The sequence below is a fragment of the Spodoptera frugiperda genome, chromosome 10 (assembly GCF_023101765.2).
Source record: "Spodoptera frugiperda isolate SF20-4 chromosome 10, AGI-APGP_CSIRO_Sfru_2.0, whole genome shotgun sequence".
Taxonomy (NCBI): Eukaryota; Metazoa; Arthropoda; class Insecta; order Lepidoptera; family Noctuidae; genus Spodoptera; species Spodoptera frugiperda.
The window spans coordinates 10,431,555-10,446,957 of record NC_064221.1 but is presented as its reverse complement, the minus strand read 5'-3'; the positions used below and the strand labels follow the sequence as shown (position 1 = coordinate 10,446,957).

General features: G+C 37.7%; 2 protein-coding genes across 4 annotated transcripts; one reads left to right on the top strand and one right to left on the bottom strand.

Annotated features, from left to right (window-relative positions):
* Positions 1-2,131: 2,131 nt before the first annotated feature.
* LOC118277685 (trypsin-1-like) lies at positions 2,132-8,985 on the bottom strand. Of its 3 annotated transcripts, none has more exons than XM_035596588.2 (8): positions 8,442-8,983; positions 7,290-7,488; positions 6,111-6,207; positions 5,713-5,886; positions 4,974-5,123; positions 4,091-4,311; positions 3,228-3,378; positions 2,132-2,333 (listed from the first exon to the last, which is right to left on the bottom strand). In XM_035596588.2, exons 1-8 carry the CDS (start codon positions 8,770-8,772, stop codon positions 2,223-2,225), a joined length of 1,434 nt encoding a protein of 477 aa, XP_035452481.2. In that variant the 5' UTR covers positions 8,773-8,983; the 3' UTR covers positions 2,132-2,222. The 3 variants fall into 3 exon arrangements, with proteins under 3 accessions (XP_035452481.2, XP_035452480.1, XP_035452484.1); XM_035596591.2 differs by lacking the exon at positions 2,132-2,333 and adding an exon at positions 2,987-3,060 and having other exon boundaries at positions 8,442-8,981; XM_035596587.2 differs by lacking the exon at positions 2,132-2,333 and having other exon boundaries at positions 2,979-3,378; positions 8,442-8,985.
* A 2,611-nt stretch (positions 8,986-11,596) lies between these two features.
* LOC118277684 (uncharacterized) lies at positions 11,597-12,894 on the top strand. The gene is made up of 3 exons (XM_035596586.2): positions 11,597-11,741; positions 12,200-12,333; positions 12,605-12,894. The coding sequence occupies exons 1-3, from the start codon at positions 11,672-11,674 to the stop codon at positions 12,851-12,853; spliced, it is 453 nt and encodes a 150-aa protein (XP_035452479.1). The 5' UTR covers positions 11,597-11,671; the 3' UTR covers positions 12,854-12,894.
* The last annotated feature ends 2,509 nt before the right edge of the window (positions 12,895-15,403 follow it).

Sequence of the window (15,403 nt, the reverse complement as noted above, 5' to 3'; positions counted from 1 at the left end):
TATCATAATTAGGCCTCGCCTATGTTTATTACTTACAATAATTATAATTCATAACTGGCTATAATTTATGAGTTTAAATTGTCTACCTTAATACTCAATGATTCTCATTGCATTTATCATTAGGATAATCATAATACACCACTATACATGGCATTTACTAAGTACATACTTACCTCTCATAATCATCACGATGATAGCCGGCAACATCATTAACGCACATTTCTCGCAATTTCTGCGCTCCTAGTACTTGCGTGACGCAGAAACCAGTTATTTTATGTACACTTTGGAACGAGCAGCTTCACTGACGGACAGACTGACAGACTATTATTTATTTCTTTATTTGTTGACGTTTCAAAGATGCTAAAACGATGGTTTGATTGGAATAAATGTTTTTTTTTTTAAGGGGGGAAAATCGTCCAGTTACTTCTCCTGCCTTGGGTGAGGCGAGAGGGTGTGTCAGACTCTTACTGAGTAAAAACAACCCCGTTCCTTCTCCTGCTTTGAGCCGGAGCCCCGGTAACCTTTTACGTTATCCGTGATTTGACTTTGACTTTGACTTAACGGGTTATTTTAACATCTTTATATTAACTGGTTTATAGCAGTTTAATGTATTGGTTTAACTAATTAATTTATTAGTTATTACAGTTTAACAATAGATCATTTAGTTAAATTTGACTGTTGATTGTTGTTTGCGTTCAAAATTAGTCATCATACCCTTCATTAAGATTGTGTACAATGTGTGGTCTCGCTTTAGTACTAAGGGACCACCTTACAGTTACATATTATTCATATCAATTTTTATAGCCCTTTTAACATACCACAATTCATTTACAGGTGTAAACATGGAGTAGGACAATATACTAAGTTTTGTGTAACTAAACTAACTATACAATACATGTGTCGTAGAATCCTGCTCATGAATATGAGCCTCCAGCATGGCTTGAAACTAGTCGAAGTATGGGAGATCAAAGTGTTATGTACTAATTGGCCGACTTGACCGGATTAATACTACAGCTTCACAGAACACCGACGTGAAACAACTTGCGTTGAGTTTCGTTGTCTAGCTAAGTGAGGTTACCGGAGGCCCAATTACCCAATCTTCCCAATCCCTGATTAGGAACGGGGTAGTTTTTAGTTGCGTTAGTAAGAGTCCGACACTCCCTCTCGCCTCACATAAGGCTGGCGAAGTAATTGGATGATTTACCCCCCTCAAAAATAATCTGGATATAAAAAGTCAATCAAAACCATGCGTGATAGGTATCCAATGGTACATTTTTACTTCCAACTCTCTCATTGTATTATATATTGCTTTGTCTGGGTAAAAACACAGTAATTACACATCAGATCAAAATGCAATCGACATAGTAAAAAAATGCGAAATAAACAATCCATTTTACTAATTATTATTATAGCCTTTATTAACAATCTTATATGACTTATACAAAATACTTAACCTAATCATTTATTTATTTATTTCTAAGTACCTTTGAAATATCTAATTATTTGACACTAGTAGACACCTAGGGCTTGCTATCCTTTCCTATTTCTATTTACTTAAATTTACACTGATTACAGATTGTCTTGCGTACCCACAAAGGCCTCCCTCTAGAGTTTGCCATGCTTTCCTGGTCTGAGCCCTTCTACTCCAAGTTACCCTTACTGTTTGTCAGATATCATCCTCCCATCTTAAACGTTGTCTCCCTTTCTTTCTCTTATAGTGTCTTGGACACCATTCCTTTACGTCTTATCTTTCTTGCACCTAATCATAATATGTCCCACCCATGTCCTGTCCATTTTTAATTTCTAGTACAGTATTTTGTCCCTGTCTCTAGTTTTCTTCCTTAGTGTATCTAGTTTTACTTTGTCATGTAGTTTAACATTAAGCATACTTCGCTCCATACTGTGTTGACTAATAGATACTATTAAAGTAATAACATTATTCATTAATGTTTTTAATTACACACATCCAAATATAAAAATTGATCTTATTTGCTGGATATTGTAAAAATGTTCCTGGTTTAATTTTTGTGATCAATGATGTTATTTCCTAAAACATTTTCTAATTGGAAATAGTTATATAACCTTAGAGAACTCATCCTTAGTACTTCTTTCTTCGATCCAGTTAATCCAGATGTCACGATGCATTTTCCTACTATTCATTCTTGTAGCGTTTCCTTACATGTTATACATACGTAGTTAGTTGTCATGGTACGTACCTACACTTAGAATATATTTGTGTGCCAGATAGGAGCTCTTCTTGTTAAGTGGCGTTGCTTGGTAGAGCCTAACATTTGCCGCCACGACCGAAGTTGCGACTTGAAGATCGGCTTGACCTGCGCCGTTTATATAAGCATTAATTATGCTTATTATGCAACTATCAACTTATATGTATACAATAGAAATGTTGTGACACTTTTCGGGATAAGTTTACATTTTGGTATTTTTTTAAGGTTAATTCCATAAGGTTAGTGCATTTTGATCTGATGTGTATTAATGTTAAAGCAATAATGCTAAATTAATAGAAGTTCTAGACATAACTTGGGTTAAAAGTTTGATTTTATCTAATTTACCAATTAATAAAATCATGAAACAACTAACGCCATCTGTTCACAAATAGCTACACTATTTAGTAGCGCCACCTATTATTGAGTAGCTAAAGCAATGCGTGTCAACAGTAAGATTATTTATTGTTCACAGACAAAACTCCTACGAGAGATAAATATTGCCATTAAATGTTTGGTCAGGAATTGATATTTAAATAAATAATTAAATTGTACCTTATATAAACTACGAAAATAAAACAACAATCAAAAGTTTTATGTGGTTTACTGTGAACCCAGTTTGTAAAAGTTACACAAGTAAACTCATAGATGGCGCTGTTATTAAAATGTAAACTAAAAATTAATAGATGGCGCTGTTATCAAAAAAGTAAACGAAATCAAAACAGTAAATGACTAAAATAAAAATCCAGCCGTTTTGTTAACAATATTTATTCATCTACTTCCACTAATATAAGCAATAAAGCTTTCCGTACTGTCACTGTCATCTTCTGGATTTGTCCTGTGGGCAAACATCTCGGTGCTCCTATCATTTAACATAACTTCATGCAACGCTAATGTTCTTAGTAATTTATCCGACTCAGAACCGTCACCGTCGTCTAAAATTCTATCATTAATCATATTTGTAAGGTTTATTTCATCTATCATTTTATCATCAAGACTACTCACATTTAACGTGTCGTAATCATTCGTCCTTCTCGTATGGAAACCAGCTTCTTTCAATTTCTTTTTGGCTAGTTCTATGAACGTCGGTGACTTGAGAGTCTCACGGAGCCATGTTTTGATTTTGTTTTTCTTATCTTCTACTCTTGCTTTGAATCTGTAATTAAGAAGTTTGTGATTAGGTAGTGGCCAAGGTCGATCTTGACTGCATAACTGCTTATTATTAACTAAAATCACGGTATTGAAAAGCTATACTAGTTTTGAGTCATAGTAGCACGTAGCGTACTGACATGGCATTTTATGGCATGGCAAACGAGCAAACAGATCACCTAAGGGTCTACTAAGAGTTTGTTTTAAGTTTACCAAGATCATTAAGTTACCACATTTAGCCTCCCGATTGGTTAGTTCATTAGATTATTGTTCTTCTGATTATATCTTTTTCTTTTAAATAAAACGTGCCCCACACTAGATATTTCTCTTGTGCCGTGTGTGATTTTACAAACATACACTCGACACCCAGACCCGAAACAACAATTTGTGGATCACACAAAGAGTTGCTTCTATACGTTACTTAGCAGCCGGTTGCCCAGCCACCGCACCAACCGTGCAGTCAAGTTATATTCAATGTCAAAGTCAAAGCATTTATTTCAATTAATCCTAAATTAGGCACTTTTGAAGCGTCAAATTGAATTGTCCGTCAGTCTGTCAGTGAAGCTACGTGCTCGATCCAAAGTGTAGCTTCGAATGAAGAAGAACGAGCAAGAAACTCCACCGTTACTCTTTTTTTTAAAAAAAATGTTGTTCACAATATCTCTGATACATTATTTGATCATTTAGCTATTGTTCATCATACGAGTATCTCTACTTACTTCTGCAACTCCTTCTCCCTCTGCCTCGCCTTCTGTATCTTGGGCATGAGTTCAGGCACCGTGTTGGCCTCGTTGTTGGTGATGGTGTCCTCCACCCACTCCGTGATCTCCGACACGCGGCTGTACACGCCCGGGGAGCGAGGGTCGCCGCACTGCTTGCCGCCGAACGATACTATGCCGAGCAGCACGCCGTCTCTCACTGCTGGACCGCCGGAGTCATGCTGGAGAGGTGGAAGGGACATGGAATGTATATTATGATATATGGGGTGTTAACCGCCACGTAGGTAACAGGTGACTGGGGTTAGCAGAGGATTTGCCTTCAAATTAAGTTTTTTGATGGCAGTCAAAGCCTTAAAGAAAATTGTGAATTGGTCATGGTGATAAATTATTATCGTACGAATTTAGCTTTATTTAACTATTATTACCTATTACCTACCTTTTTACTAAATATTTAACTTGCTATTAAGTAGGTATTATTTTCACATTCACCATTTTGTTTAATAAACAATTTCATTATTTTGGTTACGGTATTTTAGCCCTTTTGCTTTTTAAGTCGCAGCGTGGAACGGTCATCGAGAGTTTGAGTTAGTGGCAACTTGTCTACGATGCGTAGGTAGATACCTAATAACATTAAATGCTGTAGGTATAGCATTTTTATTTAGTTAATATATGTTGCCCTACAATAGGATTTTCTCCTGTACAGTGAGTGCGTTTACAAACATACAAGTTCACATGCAAATGACACTCAGACTCGAGAGTTGTCTAGTGCGGGAATCTGCCCACCACACATTGCGTGGCAGCCGGTTGCCAACTTAGGTATATGTATTTCGTTTGTAATTAACAAATTATGATCATTCCTTTAACACAAATCTTCAACACTTACATTGCAAGCATCTTTCCCGCCGGTGGCGTACCCGGCGCACAGCATCCGCGGCGTGATGTAGAACCGGTACGACTTCTGGCAGTCCTCCAGCCGCATCACCGGCACCGGCACGAACCGCAAGCGGTCCGGGATGTGACCGTAACCGGACTCCTATTATAAAATAGATAAATGCTTATATTGTAATAGAACATCTACGTAATCCATACTTTCTTTGACAAATATAGTATAAGACAAAATCTTCATGGAAGATGTTTACTGAATTTTATCCACAAAAAGTTAGAATAAAGCGAAAAAGCTGAATGACTGAAAGAATAATTTAAAATAACTAATACTTTGTGGAGCGACGAGTAAGAGCCTTCTCTTGTTTACGATCGGAAATCCAAAATCGAATTTAAGTGTGGGACAGCCATGCTCCGGCACGAATGGGCCGGCTCGACCGGAGTGATACCACGGCCTCACAGAAAACCGACGTGAAACAACGTTAACGTTGTGTGAGGCCCAATTAATTACCCCCCTTCTCAATGTTTTTTTGGATGTATATATGTTTGTCCGTCAATCATGCTAAAACTACTGAACGGATTTTGATGAAATTTGGTATACAGACAGGGTATGAGCTGACTTAGGTGCTAGGATACTTGATATCCCACGAGAACTGAAATCGCTGGCAGGAGCTAGTACAAAATAATGATAGATTTAGGTGTTAATGATTCTGACGTTGATGATAACCAGTATAACTCACATCTGTACTCCCCCATCCTGTGACGATGAGGATGTCACTCTCCTTCATCATATAGTCCTTGGAGGGCAGGTTCAGCACTGCTATGTTGCGGCCTATGGGCATGGGCCGGTCCAGGCGGAGTAGGGAGTAGTCGTAGTCTGCGTTGCCCGGCACGTATTCGTGAGGGAAGAACACCTGGAAATAGGAGATTTTAAGTGTGGGAGAGCCATGCTTCGGCACGAATGGGCGGCTCATCCGGAGTGATACCACGGCCTCACAGAAAACGGACGTGAAACAACGGTTCGTTGTGTTTATGAGGTTATTAATTACCAAATAACCCCTCTCCCAATCTGTGCAAACCCCGATTTTAAGATTAGAGCGACTATAATGCCTGCAATAAAACAATGCATGGTGTCTACCTTATTGACCCTCGCTTGGTATCCTCCTCGGTTGTGGAAGGAGCTGCCAGCTCTGATTATGAACGGCTGCAGCTTCCTCTTGTCGCCATCAAAGGCCCTGCAAAATAGAATCAAAGAATTAGAACAAGTAGACCAGTAATAAATAACTACAGTAGTTCAAACGCTTACTAAGAGAACAGTACATTTGTTACGGTTAATACATTTTGATTTTCGTCAGGTATTATATCAAATTCGACACGGAGCACATAACTAGTGAAAGTCATGATAAAAAAACTGGATCGAGTTACTTAATTTTACAGTTTATTAGGTAGATGACTAAGTTTTCATTAGACACGTATTTTTTATTTTCTTTTGGAAATAAATACTTTCTAAGATATTATATCGATTTGAAAGAAATATCGCGTAACATCACTTCTAGGTGTGTTTTATACTGCTAAACTAAGATTCATTTTATTTTAGCATTGTTATCAATGACGTCAAAATAAAAAATACATGTCTAATTACCAACTCTCTTTTATCATTACCTAACTGACGGACTAAATAGATTTTTTCATATTCATACCCCGTCATCATGCCTACTATAGACATTAGAAAATCATTTAAAAGTTAATTTTAATGATTAATAGCTAATTACTATAGTGATGTTAATGGCTCGAAGTTTTAGGGCGTTTAATCCTATTATCAGCGATAATAGGAAACCTGCAATCACGTGCTGATTGTAGACGGTACACAAGATCACGTTTGGCTATGTAACATCACGTGTCTGCTTAGAAAGGGACCTATCATTAAGTTCGTACGATCACATGTTGATAATAATGATGTGAACGGTTCAACGAACACTGAGACTTCTCACTGAGATTTCGAATCTCTCTCTTCACACATTGAACGCCGTGGTGGTCACCGGTGACCAACGTTAGCAGAGGATTATCCTTCAACAGTTTTCTATTGGCAGTCAAAGACTTAAACTTTTGCCTTAAATTCAATTACATTTTTCCCAGACGGTTCAGTCTATGTCCGCGTAAGGCTTAGGGTGATTTTCCACCAGAGATATACTATGCAGCTATGCTACGAAGATGTAATAGCTCAGTTGTGAATCTATATGACCGTCGCTTACTGGTTGATCATGTTACCAGCGGTGCTAGCTTTACAAATAGGTATATCTGTTAAAATATAACTCACGATTCCAAGCAGTGTCCAGCAGTCAGCACCCACTGTTCATCAATGATGGATCCTCCACACCAGTGCTTGGCATTCCTGGAGATGGCCACGTTGTACGGGTACATGCTGACGCTGCTCTCCATGCCGCCCACGATACGGCGCACGGCATACGACCGGAACGCCCAGGCTATGTGGCGTTCATCGTGGTTCTCAGGGAAGACTAGGGAATCATAAATGAAGGATGACTAACAAATTAGAGTTAATTTTTAGAGTGTCAAAAAAACGGACCATGATGTCACAGTCGATCAGAATTACTCAAAATAAAATAAATTTTTCTAAACTCGAGAATGCTGGACAGATTTGGCTAATGTTCTAGAATTATTTATGGAAGTCTAGGAGGTTTAAAAGGTGAGAATAAAGTTTCCGAGGCGGTACGAAGTTTGCCGGGTCAGCTAGTTAAGATATAAACCTACTTAAGTTTAAAAAGCATACACGAAAACCTACAGGACAGAGGAATATCATTCAGTAATTTCTCCCGCCTTGGGCGAGGCAAGAGTGAGTGTCTGACTCTTAGGCCGGGACTCCACCAAAGCAGAGATGTGTGCGGTGTGCTGTGTGCTGTGCGAGAAGAGATGTTTTTCAGCTCGCGGGACTCCACCAAAGCGGAGATGTGTGCGGTGTGCTGTGTGCTGTGCGAGAAGAGATGTTTTTCAGCTCGGGTGCGGGGCGTGGTACTAGCAAGATGGCCGGCCGGCGCGCGCGCGGGGTTCTGCGGGTTGCTAGCGGGCGAGAGGGGGGAGGGTGACATCGCTCACTGCGCGCCGCTCACATCTCTCGTCTCCACTGCGCGTCGTCCGCGCACAGCTCACATCTCCGCTTCCATCGCGACATACAAATATTACACATCTCCGCACAGCGATCTCCACTGAAGCTGAGCGGAGAGGAGACGTGTCAATAACTCAATTCTATTGGTTGTTTAAAAAACATCTCCTCTCCGCTCGTCTCGTCTCCGCTTTGGTGGAGTCCCGGCCTTACTGACTGAAAACCACCCCGTTCCTACTCCTGCTTTTCGAGCCGGAGTCCCGATAAACCCGCTAGGTAGTCCGCAGCTCCGAGTATTCGCTATCCTTCCCTTACATTTCCGATTAATGATTTATAAATGGTTCCACAAACCTGGAAACTCTCCTCTCTCCTCCTTTGTCACCTTAAACCTGGTAGACGTCTCATCATTCTTAAACTTATACTTCTCTTCTAACAAAGCTTTAATATCTTCTTCATTATCATAATCATCCTTTTGTCTCATTATGGTTTCTTCTACTTTGAATTTCTGCTGTTCATCATTATTGTATTGGTTCTGACTATCCACGTCCAGAGGTTCATCGTCATTGTTAAACAATTGACCGTCATCCGCGGATAAGTCTGTTGCTCCTATCCTAAACAAATTGTTCACTACTATTGAAATAAAAACAGTTTTAATTATGCCTACGTTAATATGTATAACCATTTTTGTTTCATCTTAGATATTTATTCCAAGATTCCGATTTCCTTCGGTAATGAGTTTCTGTGCACTTCGATAACATGTTTTATGCTTGCATTTTATGGCTACGTCGTAAAGACAGATGGAATTTTTAAGCAAATTATTTGGTTGCCCTGTGTTGTTGAAATTTGGACAGAACAGTCTTCTTGTAGCTGTGTAGAGAGCTGTTTAATTAATATTCCTTTTTATTCAACTCTTGGAAGATCAGCATTGGTTCGTGTTCAGAGCTCCGTCTTCAAATGATCTTTGGCTTAAAACAATCTTGGTTAGTAATGGAAATTCATAAAACTACCAATAAAATGTAAATGTTCGATGTAGTAAATAAAAGAAACCATAAAATTATATAAAGTAAATCATGTTTTCGCTACAACATAAACATGGAAGCGGTACCCAGAACTCTCGGGGTTGTTAACGTATTTTATTTTATTCCGTTGGGTTTAGTGTGTATTCGAATTTAGCGAAAACAACTGGAGCTTGATTTTATGTTTTGTTCGGTAATCTAGCACTTAATTGTTATAGTTATATATTAGAAACTGTTGCTAAGTAGTTATTTTTCATTGTAATTTATTAACAAACTAGCGATCCGCCCCAGCTTCGCATGGGTGCAATGGTGATATATTATGCATGTATTATACAATTATAAACCTTCCTGTTAAATCACTCTATCTATTAAAAAAAAACCGTATCAAAATCCGTAGCGTAGTTTTAAAGATTTAAGCGTACAAAGGGACATTGGGACAAAGAAACTGACTTTGACTTTGTTTTATACTATGTAGTGATGATAATAAGTAGGTATGAAGTAAAAGATTTCTTGGGCCATCGACTTGTTCATAAGTCACTGAATCAAAACAATGTGTCTATTAATATCGTAGAAACTAGTAAATAATTCAATAATTACAGGAAGTTTGTCGGTCTGTTGGACGTTCAACGACTGTCCATTTGGCCGAAATCAATAATAACAATAGTTTATTTATTTTCATGTCGATCCTATATTTGTACCAGGCGTGTAGGAGTTAGAAGTGGTATTGATTTACGTGACATTTTGTGAATGTATGTAACTGGGTAAGTAGATAAGTACAATGAACCTACTGGTGACCAGATTTGTGTCTCCAATTAGAAAGAGGTTCTGAATCGTGGTAGACAAAAATACCTTTTAATCTTCATAGTGGCTTTTTAACGAAATTGGTTTCATTTACTTTTTATACTGCCCTCAAATAAATCATTTCATCAATATTTCATACCCTGAGTCACTGACTCAAGTTTCAAAGATGTTCTGTTAATGACTTAGAAATTCTATCAGAAGTAAACCGTAGGTAGAATTAATAATTTTTTTATTGAACACTATAAATCGAGCAGGCGTATCACCTGATTGTAAGCAATCGCCGCCGCCCATGGACACTTGAAATACCAGAGGCGTTACAAGTGCGTTTGGGAAAGGGGGAATTGGACCTCCGGTAACCTCACTCACACAACGAAACACAACGCAAGTTTTGTTTCACGTCGGTTTTCGGTGAGGCTGTGGTATCACACGGCACGTGGTATACATTATAAGTGGCGAGCATATATTTAAGGATTGGCAGTCGCAAAACAATTGAGGAAACTTATTTCTTCATTATGTGTATTTTTATTTATGCAGTATATGTAGTCGTTTAGCAGTAGATATATATTGTATTATGTGTATATATATGTATATAATATGTATTATATATGTATATGTATTGTATATATTGTATTCTTATATTTATTCTTTTGTACCTATGTTTTGGCTTCGCATCAATCCGCTTCATTTCTCTGCACTACCCTATGGTTGACTGTTAGAGAATGCCTTAAGGCATTAAGTCCGCCATTCACTGTTTGTTTTTGTGATGAAGTATAAATAAATAAATTATAGCATTAATCCTGTTAAAAAGTTAAATTTAAGTAAAATGGCTACAAATGCGTTAATAAAATTCTCGTGTTACGTACAGTGCTACCAGGACCGCATCATGGTACAGCCAGTAATAAAAGTTTACAGCCAACACGTGCTACCAATTGCTTTATGATTACCTAGTACAAGGACATATATTTTACGTTCTGAGTGAGTGTTGCGATTTTGACTGTGCACAATCAGTGAAGTGACTGAGTTACTGGTAGCTGGACAATTTGTTGTAAGCTTTTTTTTGAGGGGGAATTATTGCTCCCACCTTGGGCGAGACCAGAGAGAAGTGTAAGCCTCTTACTGACTAAAAACCACCCCGTTTTTACTCCTGCTTTTCGAGCCAGAGCCCCGGTAGCCCGCTAGGCAGTCCATACCTGAAAAGGTGACAGAAGTGTCGTAAGCTAAATTGAGTATAAAGTTGTTATCATCATCATAATCAGCCAGAGACCTACAACACTCCAACCTGTTAGCTATGCTGTGTGGCAATTATAGCTAAGTTGCGAAGCTATGTGACCGTTTCCAGTAATACTAAGCTATGTAGCTGTGCGAGGAATATGTGCTATGAAGATGTGCCGCCGCAAAGTAGCTGCACGAGGAAGATGCACAGCTCGAGTATGCGATGTATCAATAGTAGGGAAACTATCAATAACACGCATCTTTTTATATAAAAACATAGCTTACGTTTTCACCAGTGGAAGCCAAAGGCATCCACGACAACGCAACAAAGCACATCTCTGGTGGAAAATCACCGTAAAAGTGTGATACTGAATTTCTAATTCATCCATCAGCCACAATGCGTTAGATATTTAACCTTGAAAACATAATATACCATAAACATGTAAAAATTAATAAATCTGTCAGACATCATACGTCATCATGATCATTAATTGTCATTAATTTTTGTTTACAATGTTTTGAGTATTTATTTTGGTAAATAATTTCAATTCTATGACCAACAGTGTTGCCCTGGTGGTAGCGTTCTCATTTATCATTAATGATATACATTTTTTTATTGATTGTGAGTTATCTTTCTATATTCAGACACAAAAGTTTTCTTTCTTTAACCACCGGGAGGCGGGAGATGCTTTTCGCTCGTATTACTACGAGTAAAAAAATATTTATACGGTTGTAATATAATATTATTATCCAACCAACCTCTCTAACATGACTGAGATCTCTGCTACATGCAATTTTATGCAATTCAATTCAATTACATCTAAAAAAGTGTGATTTTAAGTAATGGGCCGGCTCGACCGGAGTTATACCACGACCAATTACCCCCTTTCCAATCCCCGATTCCCCAATAATCCTAAAATTCCTAACCCCCGATAGGCCGGCAACGCACTTGTAACGCCGCTGATGTTTCGGGAGCCCATGGTGATTTGTCTGTTCGTTCACCGGCTTTGTAACAACAGGTCGACTCACGGATCTGTAACATTTAATGTATATATTTCGTCAAGTGATTTTCTATTACAGCCAGTATCCTCCAAAACAAACACTTCACATCGAGCCTTGTCTATTTACTAAGCGTATGCCTTGTTCTTCGCAAGATCACCTTGATTCCTGGCATCGTATCTAAGAAATGGCCCATGATATGTTTCATTACAGAGGTAAGTCTAAAGGTATATATGTGTCCACAGACCCGCATCGTACGCAATGCACGCAACGGATTTTAGTTTGTCTTGTATAGAAACTCACACAACTGCGTCCACTGATCCGCATCGTACGCACCGCATCATCAGCAATGCCTACATGCGATGCGTACTGATGACGTCATACGGAATTCGTACGATGTGGGCGTGTAGACGCTTACCTTAATAGAATGTTTTTTTGTATGTGCTCTGAATGAGCAGCAACACTCTTTGCTTATTTTTCTTTTAGGTACCCATATCAATAGTAATACTAGAAGCATTCCTGTTCTATTTTTGGAAGCCAGTTCAAGACTATTTACTCCTACACTCTGATACTATCCTGGTACATTTGGCCGAGGAAAGGAGTTTGGACTGGCTTGTCTGTCACCTATGCTGTGGACACAGTAACTGCTCAGAAATATTTGCAGATGTTATATTGAAGTTTTTAAGCTTTGTCATTCTGTTTTCTGTTAGCTTTATTTCTGTGAAACATTTATGATATTGTTACTTGCTGGTTTTAAAGTAAAATTGATGACGACAAAATAATAAGCATTGGTTTTATTTATAGTAGCTGTTTAATCTATGTGAGCTATTCGTTATGATTATTGCCAGGCAATAAGTTGTTTAGTGCGAACACTAATTGGGTTTAAAATAAAACAGTTGTTGTGCTCTGATCCGCTGCTTTGAGAAATGCAGATCTATTTTATAGTTGATTAATTACCTCATTAAACTCATGTAACTTAACCAGAGCGCGATCTATTACGATCCCAACGCCATCTATTGAGATAGGTAAAAAAAATTTCTAAGATTTCTAATAATTTACATATTGGTCACAAACACATTGAACTTCTTACATATTTATGCTATCCTAGTCTTTTTTCCAACGAGAAAATGTATGTAATGAACCAGAAAAAAATGTATTATGGCTGCAACTCTCTGCACTACATATAAATGTATCAAAAAGACCTTGATTGCACATTTTTAGTTCATTTTAATCTCAACATCTAATGAATCTTGAGTCTGAAAGCGGAATTTACATTCAACGCCCATTCATTCCGCCTTTACGGCTGACTAATTTCCCGTCCCGTTCATCAAGACGAATCAAATGTGAAAATGAGGGAACATTCATTTCATATTCTGTAAGATTAAAACTAAAGCAGTAGTAGGTATCTACAGTAGTGAACTAGTAATTTCCTGAACTATGCTAGTAATTCCTATTGGGTTTGGATTTATACCCTAAAAAGGTAGGCTGGAAAGTAGTAACTAAAAATCACAGTTTACTCACGTAAATTAATGGAGAATATCTCTACTAGTTTCGAGTCACAGTGACTCAGTAGGCTGTTTGACATGCATCGCCGCGTTTGCGCACGCTGCTCATGATGAAGAGTCCCTCTGTGACTCGAAACTAGTAGAGCCTTTCTCTATTAATTTACGTGAGTAAACTGTGATTTTTAGTTAATTTAGTATGTCACACGATAGTTATTATAAAAATATGGTAAAGACGTACACTTATTTTTCCTTCATTTTTTTACCATTCTGTCATTGATCAAGCCGAAGCTTTGGACGGGTGTCCAAAACCTATACTTGGACGGGTATCAATAATTTTATTAGTAGTGCTTACCACTGCCTACTAAACTGACGAGATTGTGTGCAATGCACCAGGAACAAACAATACCCGCACCAAACAATACCAAGAACGCATCAAAGCGTCGCGTCGCTCGTTCACTATAGGAAGCTACGTACCAGGGCATCATAAAAGCGCTGTAGTGTAGCGGAAATTGACGTAGTAACGCGACACTGGGTGGGCCCTTGTCAATTAGTATTATGAGGCACATTCTCTTGGTAAACAATATCATACAATAACACTATACAACTGTTATGTGGTCCTGGTATTGTAAGGAATTAATTGAATGCTCCGAAGACATGATAAAGTTAAAAATATGTAGTTAATTTTCACATAATAAACAGTGAAACCTTTATATCTGGTTATTTCTATGTAAATAAGGCAATTATCTTTGAGACAACTCTACGGATTTTCATGACATTTTCATAGCTAGATAAAGTAAAATTGAGAGCAAAATGAGAATTTTGTTTAAAATACTGTTTAGAAACCACACATTTACTCATTTAAATAATCACTTTTTGCCCAATGGAGATGGCTAAATGACTGACCCAGGCATAATAACAAGAATACGAATTTCACGCTAACCCGTATCATTTAAATATTCACTTATGAATTATTTTGTGTTTAACTAATTCTTATAACTTGGTGAACAAAAATTAACAAAAATAAGTTTCATAATTGATTTTTTTCTGTTGTGGTTTGACATGACAACACGGAAGTAAGTACTGCAAGCTATTATTAGGACATTAGTTTCCCCGAAAATCAATTCGAAATAATTAAACAAACATAAATTTTTAATAACGGTAATATAATGACTTTTTTCTGAAACCAAATAATTGTAAATGTTTTGATCGACACAAAATATATATTTTGTATAAGATTGCACAATCTTACTATATATTTTGTGTCTGTCCTTGGTTACTTTGTGTCCATTATCTAGTATAAGCAGAACTGTTTACCTATCTACCTCATATATAAATAACTTTCGGCTTAGGTACCTCAAAACGCCTTGGAAAAGTTCAGAGCAATGTTATATTTTGAAGTTTTTGTAACGTTGTTTGACGTAGGAGCGCTACTTTATTTTCAGGATTGCGCAGATATGCCAAGTTTCTGGACCTTCTTAACTACAAAATATCAATCTTTAATTATGCGGCTTTATTTATTGCTAGGTACCATATTTATTCAATATTTATTTGTACGGGTTACGACGTCCATACTTTGGTTTAGCCATGTCCTTTATAAGTGTAGGGCAGCCATGCTTCAATATGAACGGGCCGGCTTGATCGGAGTGATACCACGGCCTCACAGAAAACGACGTGAAGTAACTTTTGCGTTGTATTTCGTTGTGTGAGTGAGGTTACCAGAGGCTCAATAATTAAGATTGGTAAAGGGGATAATTATTATCCCCTATACCAATCTTCGATT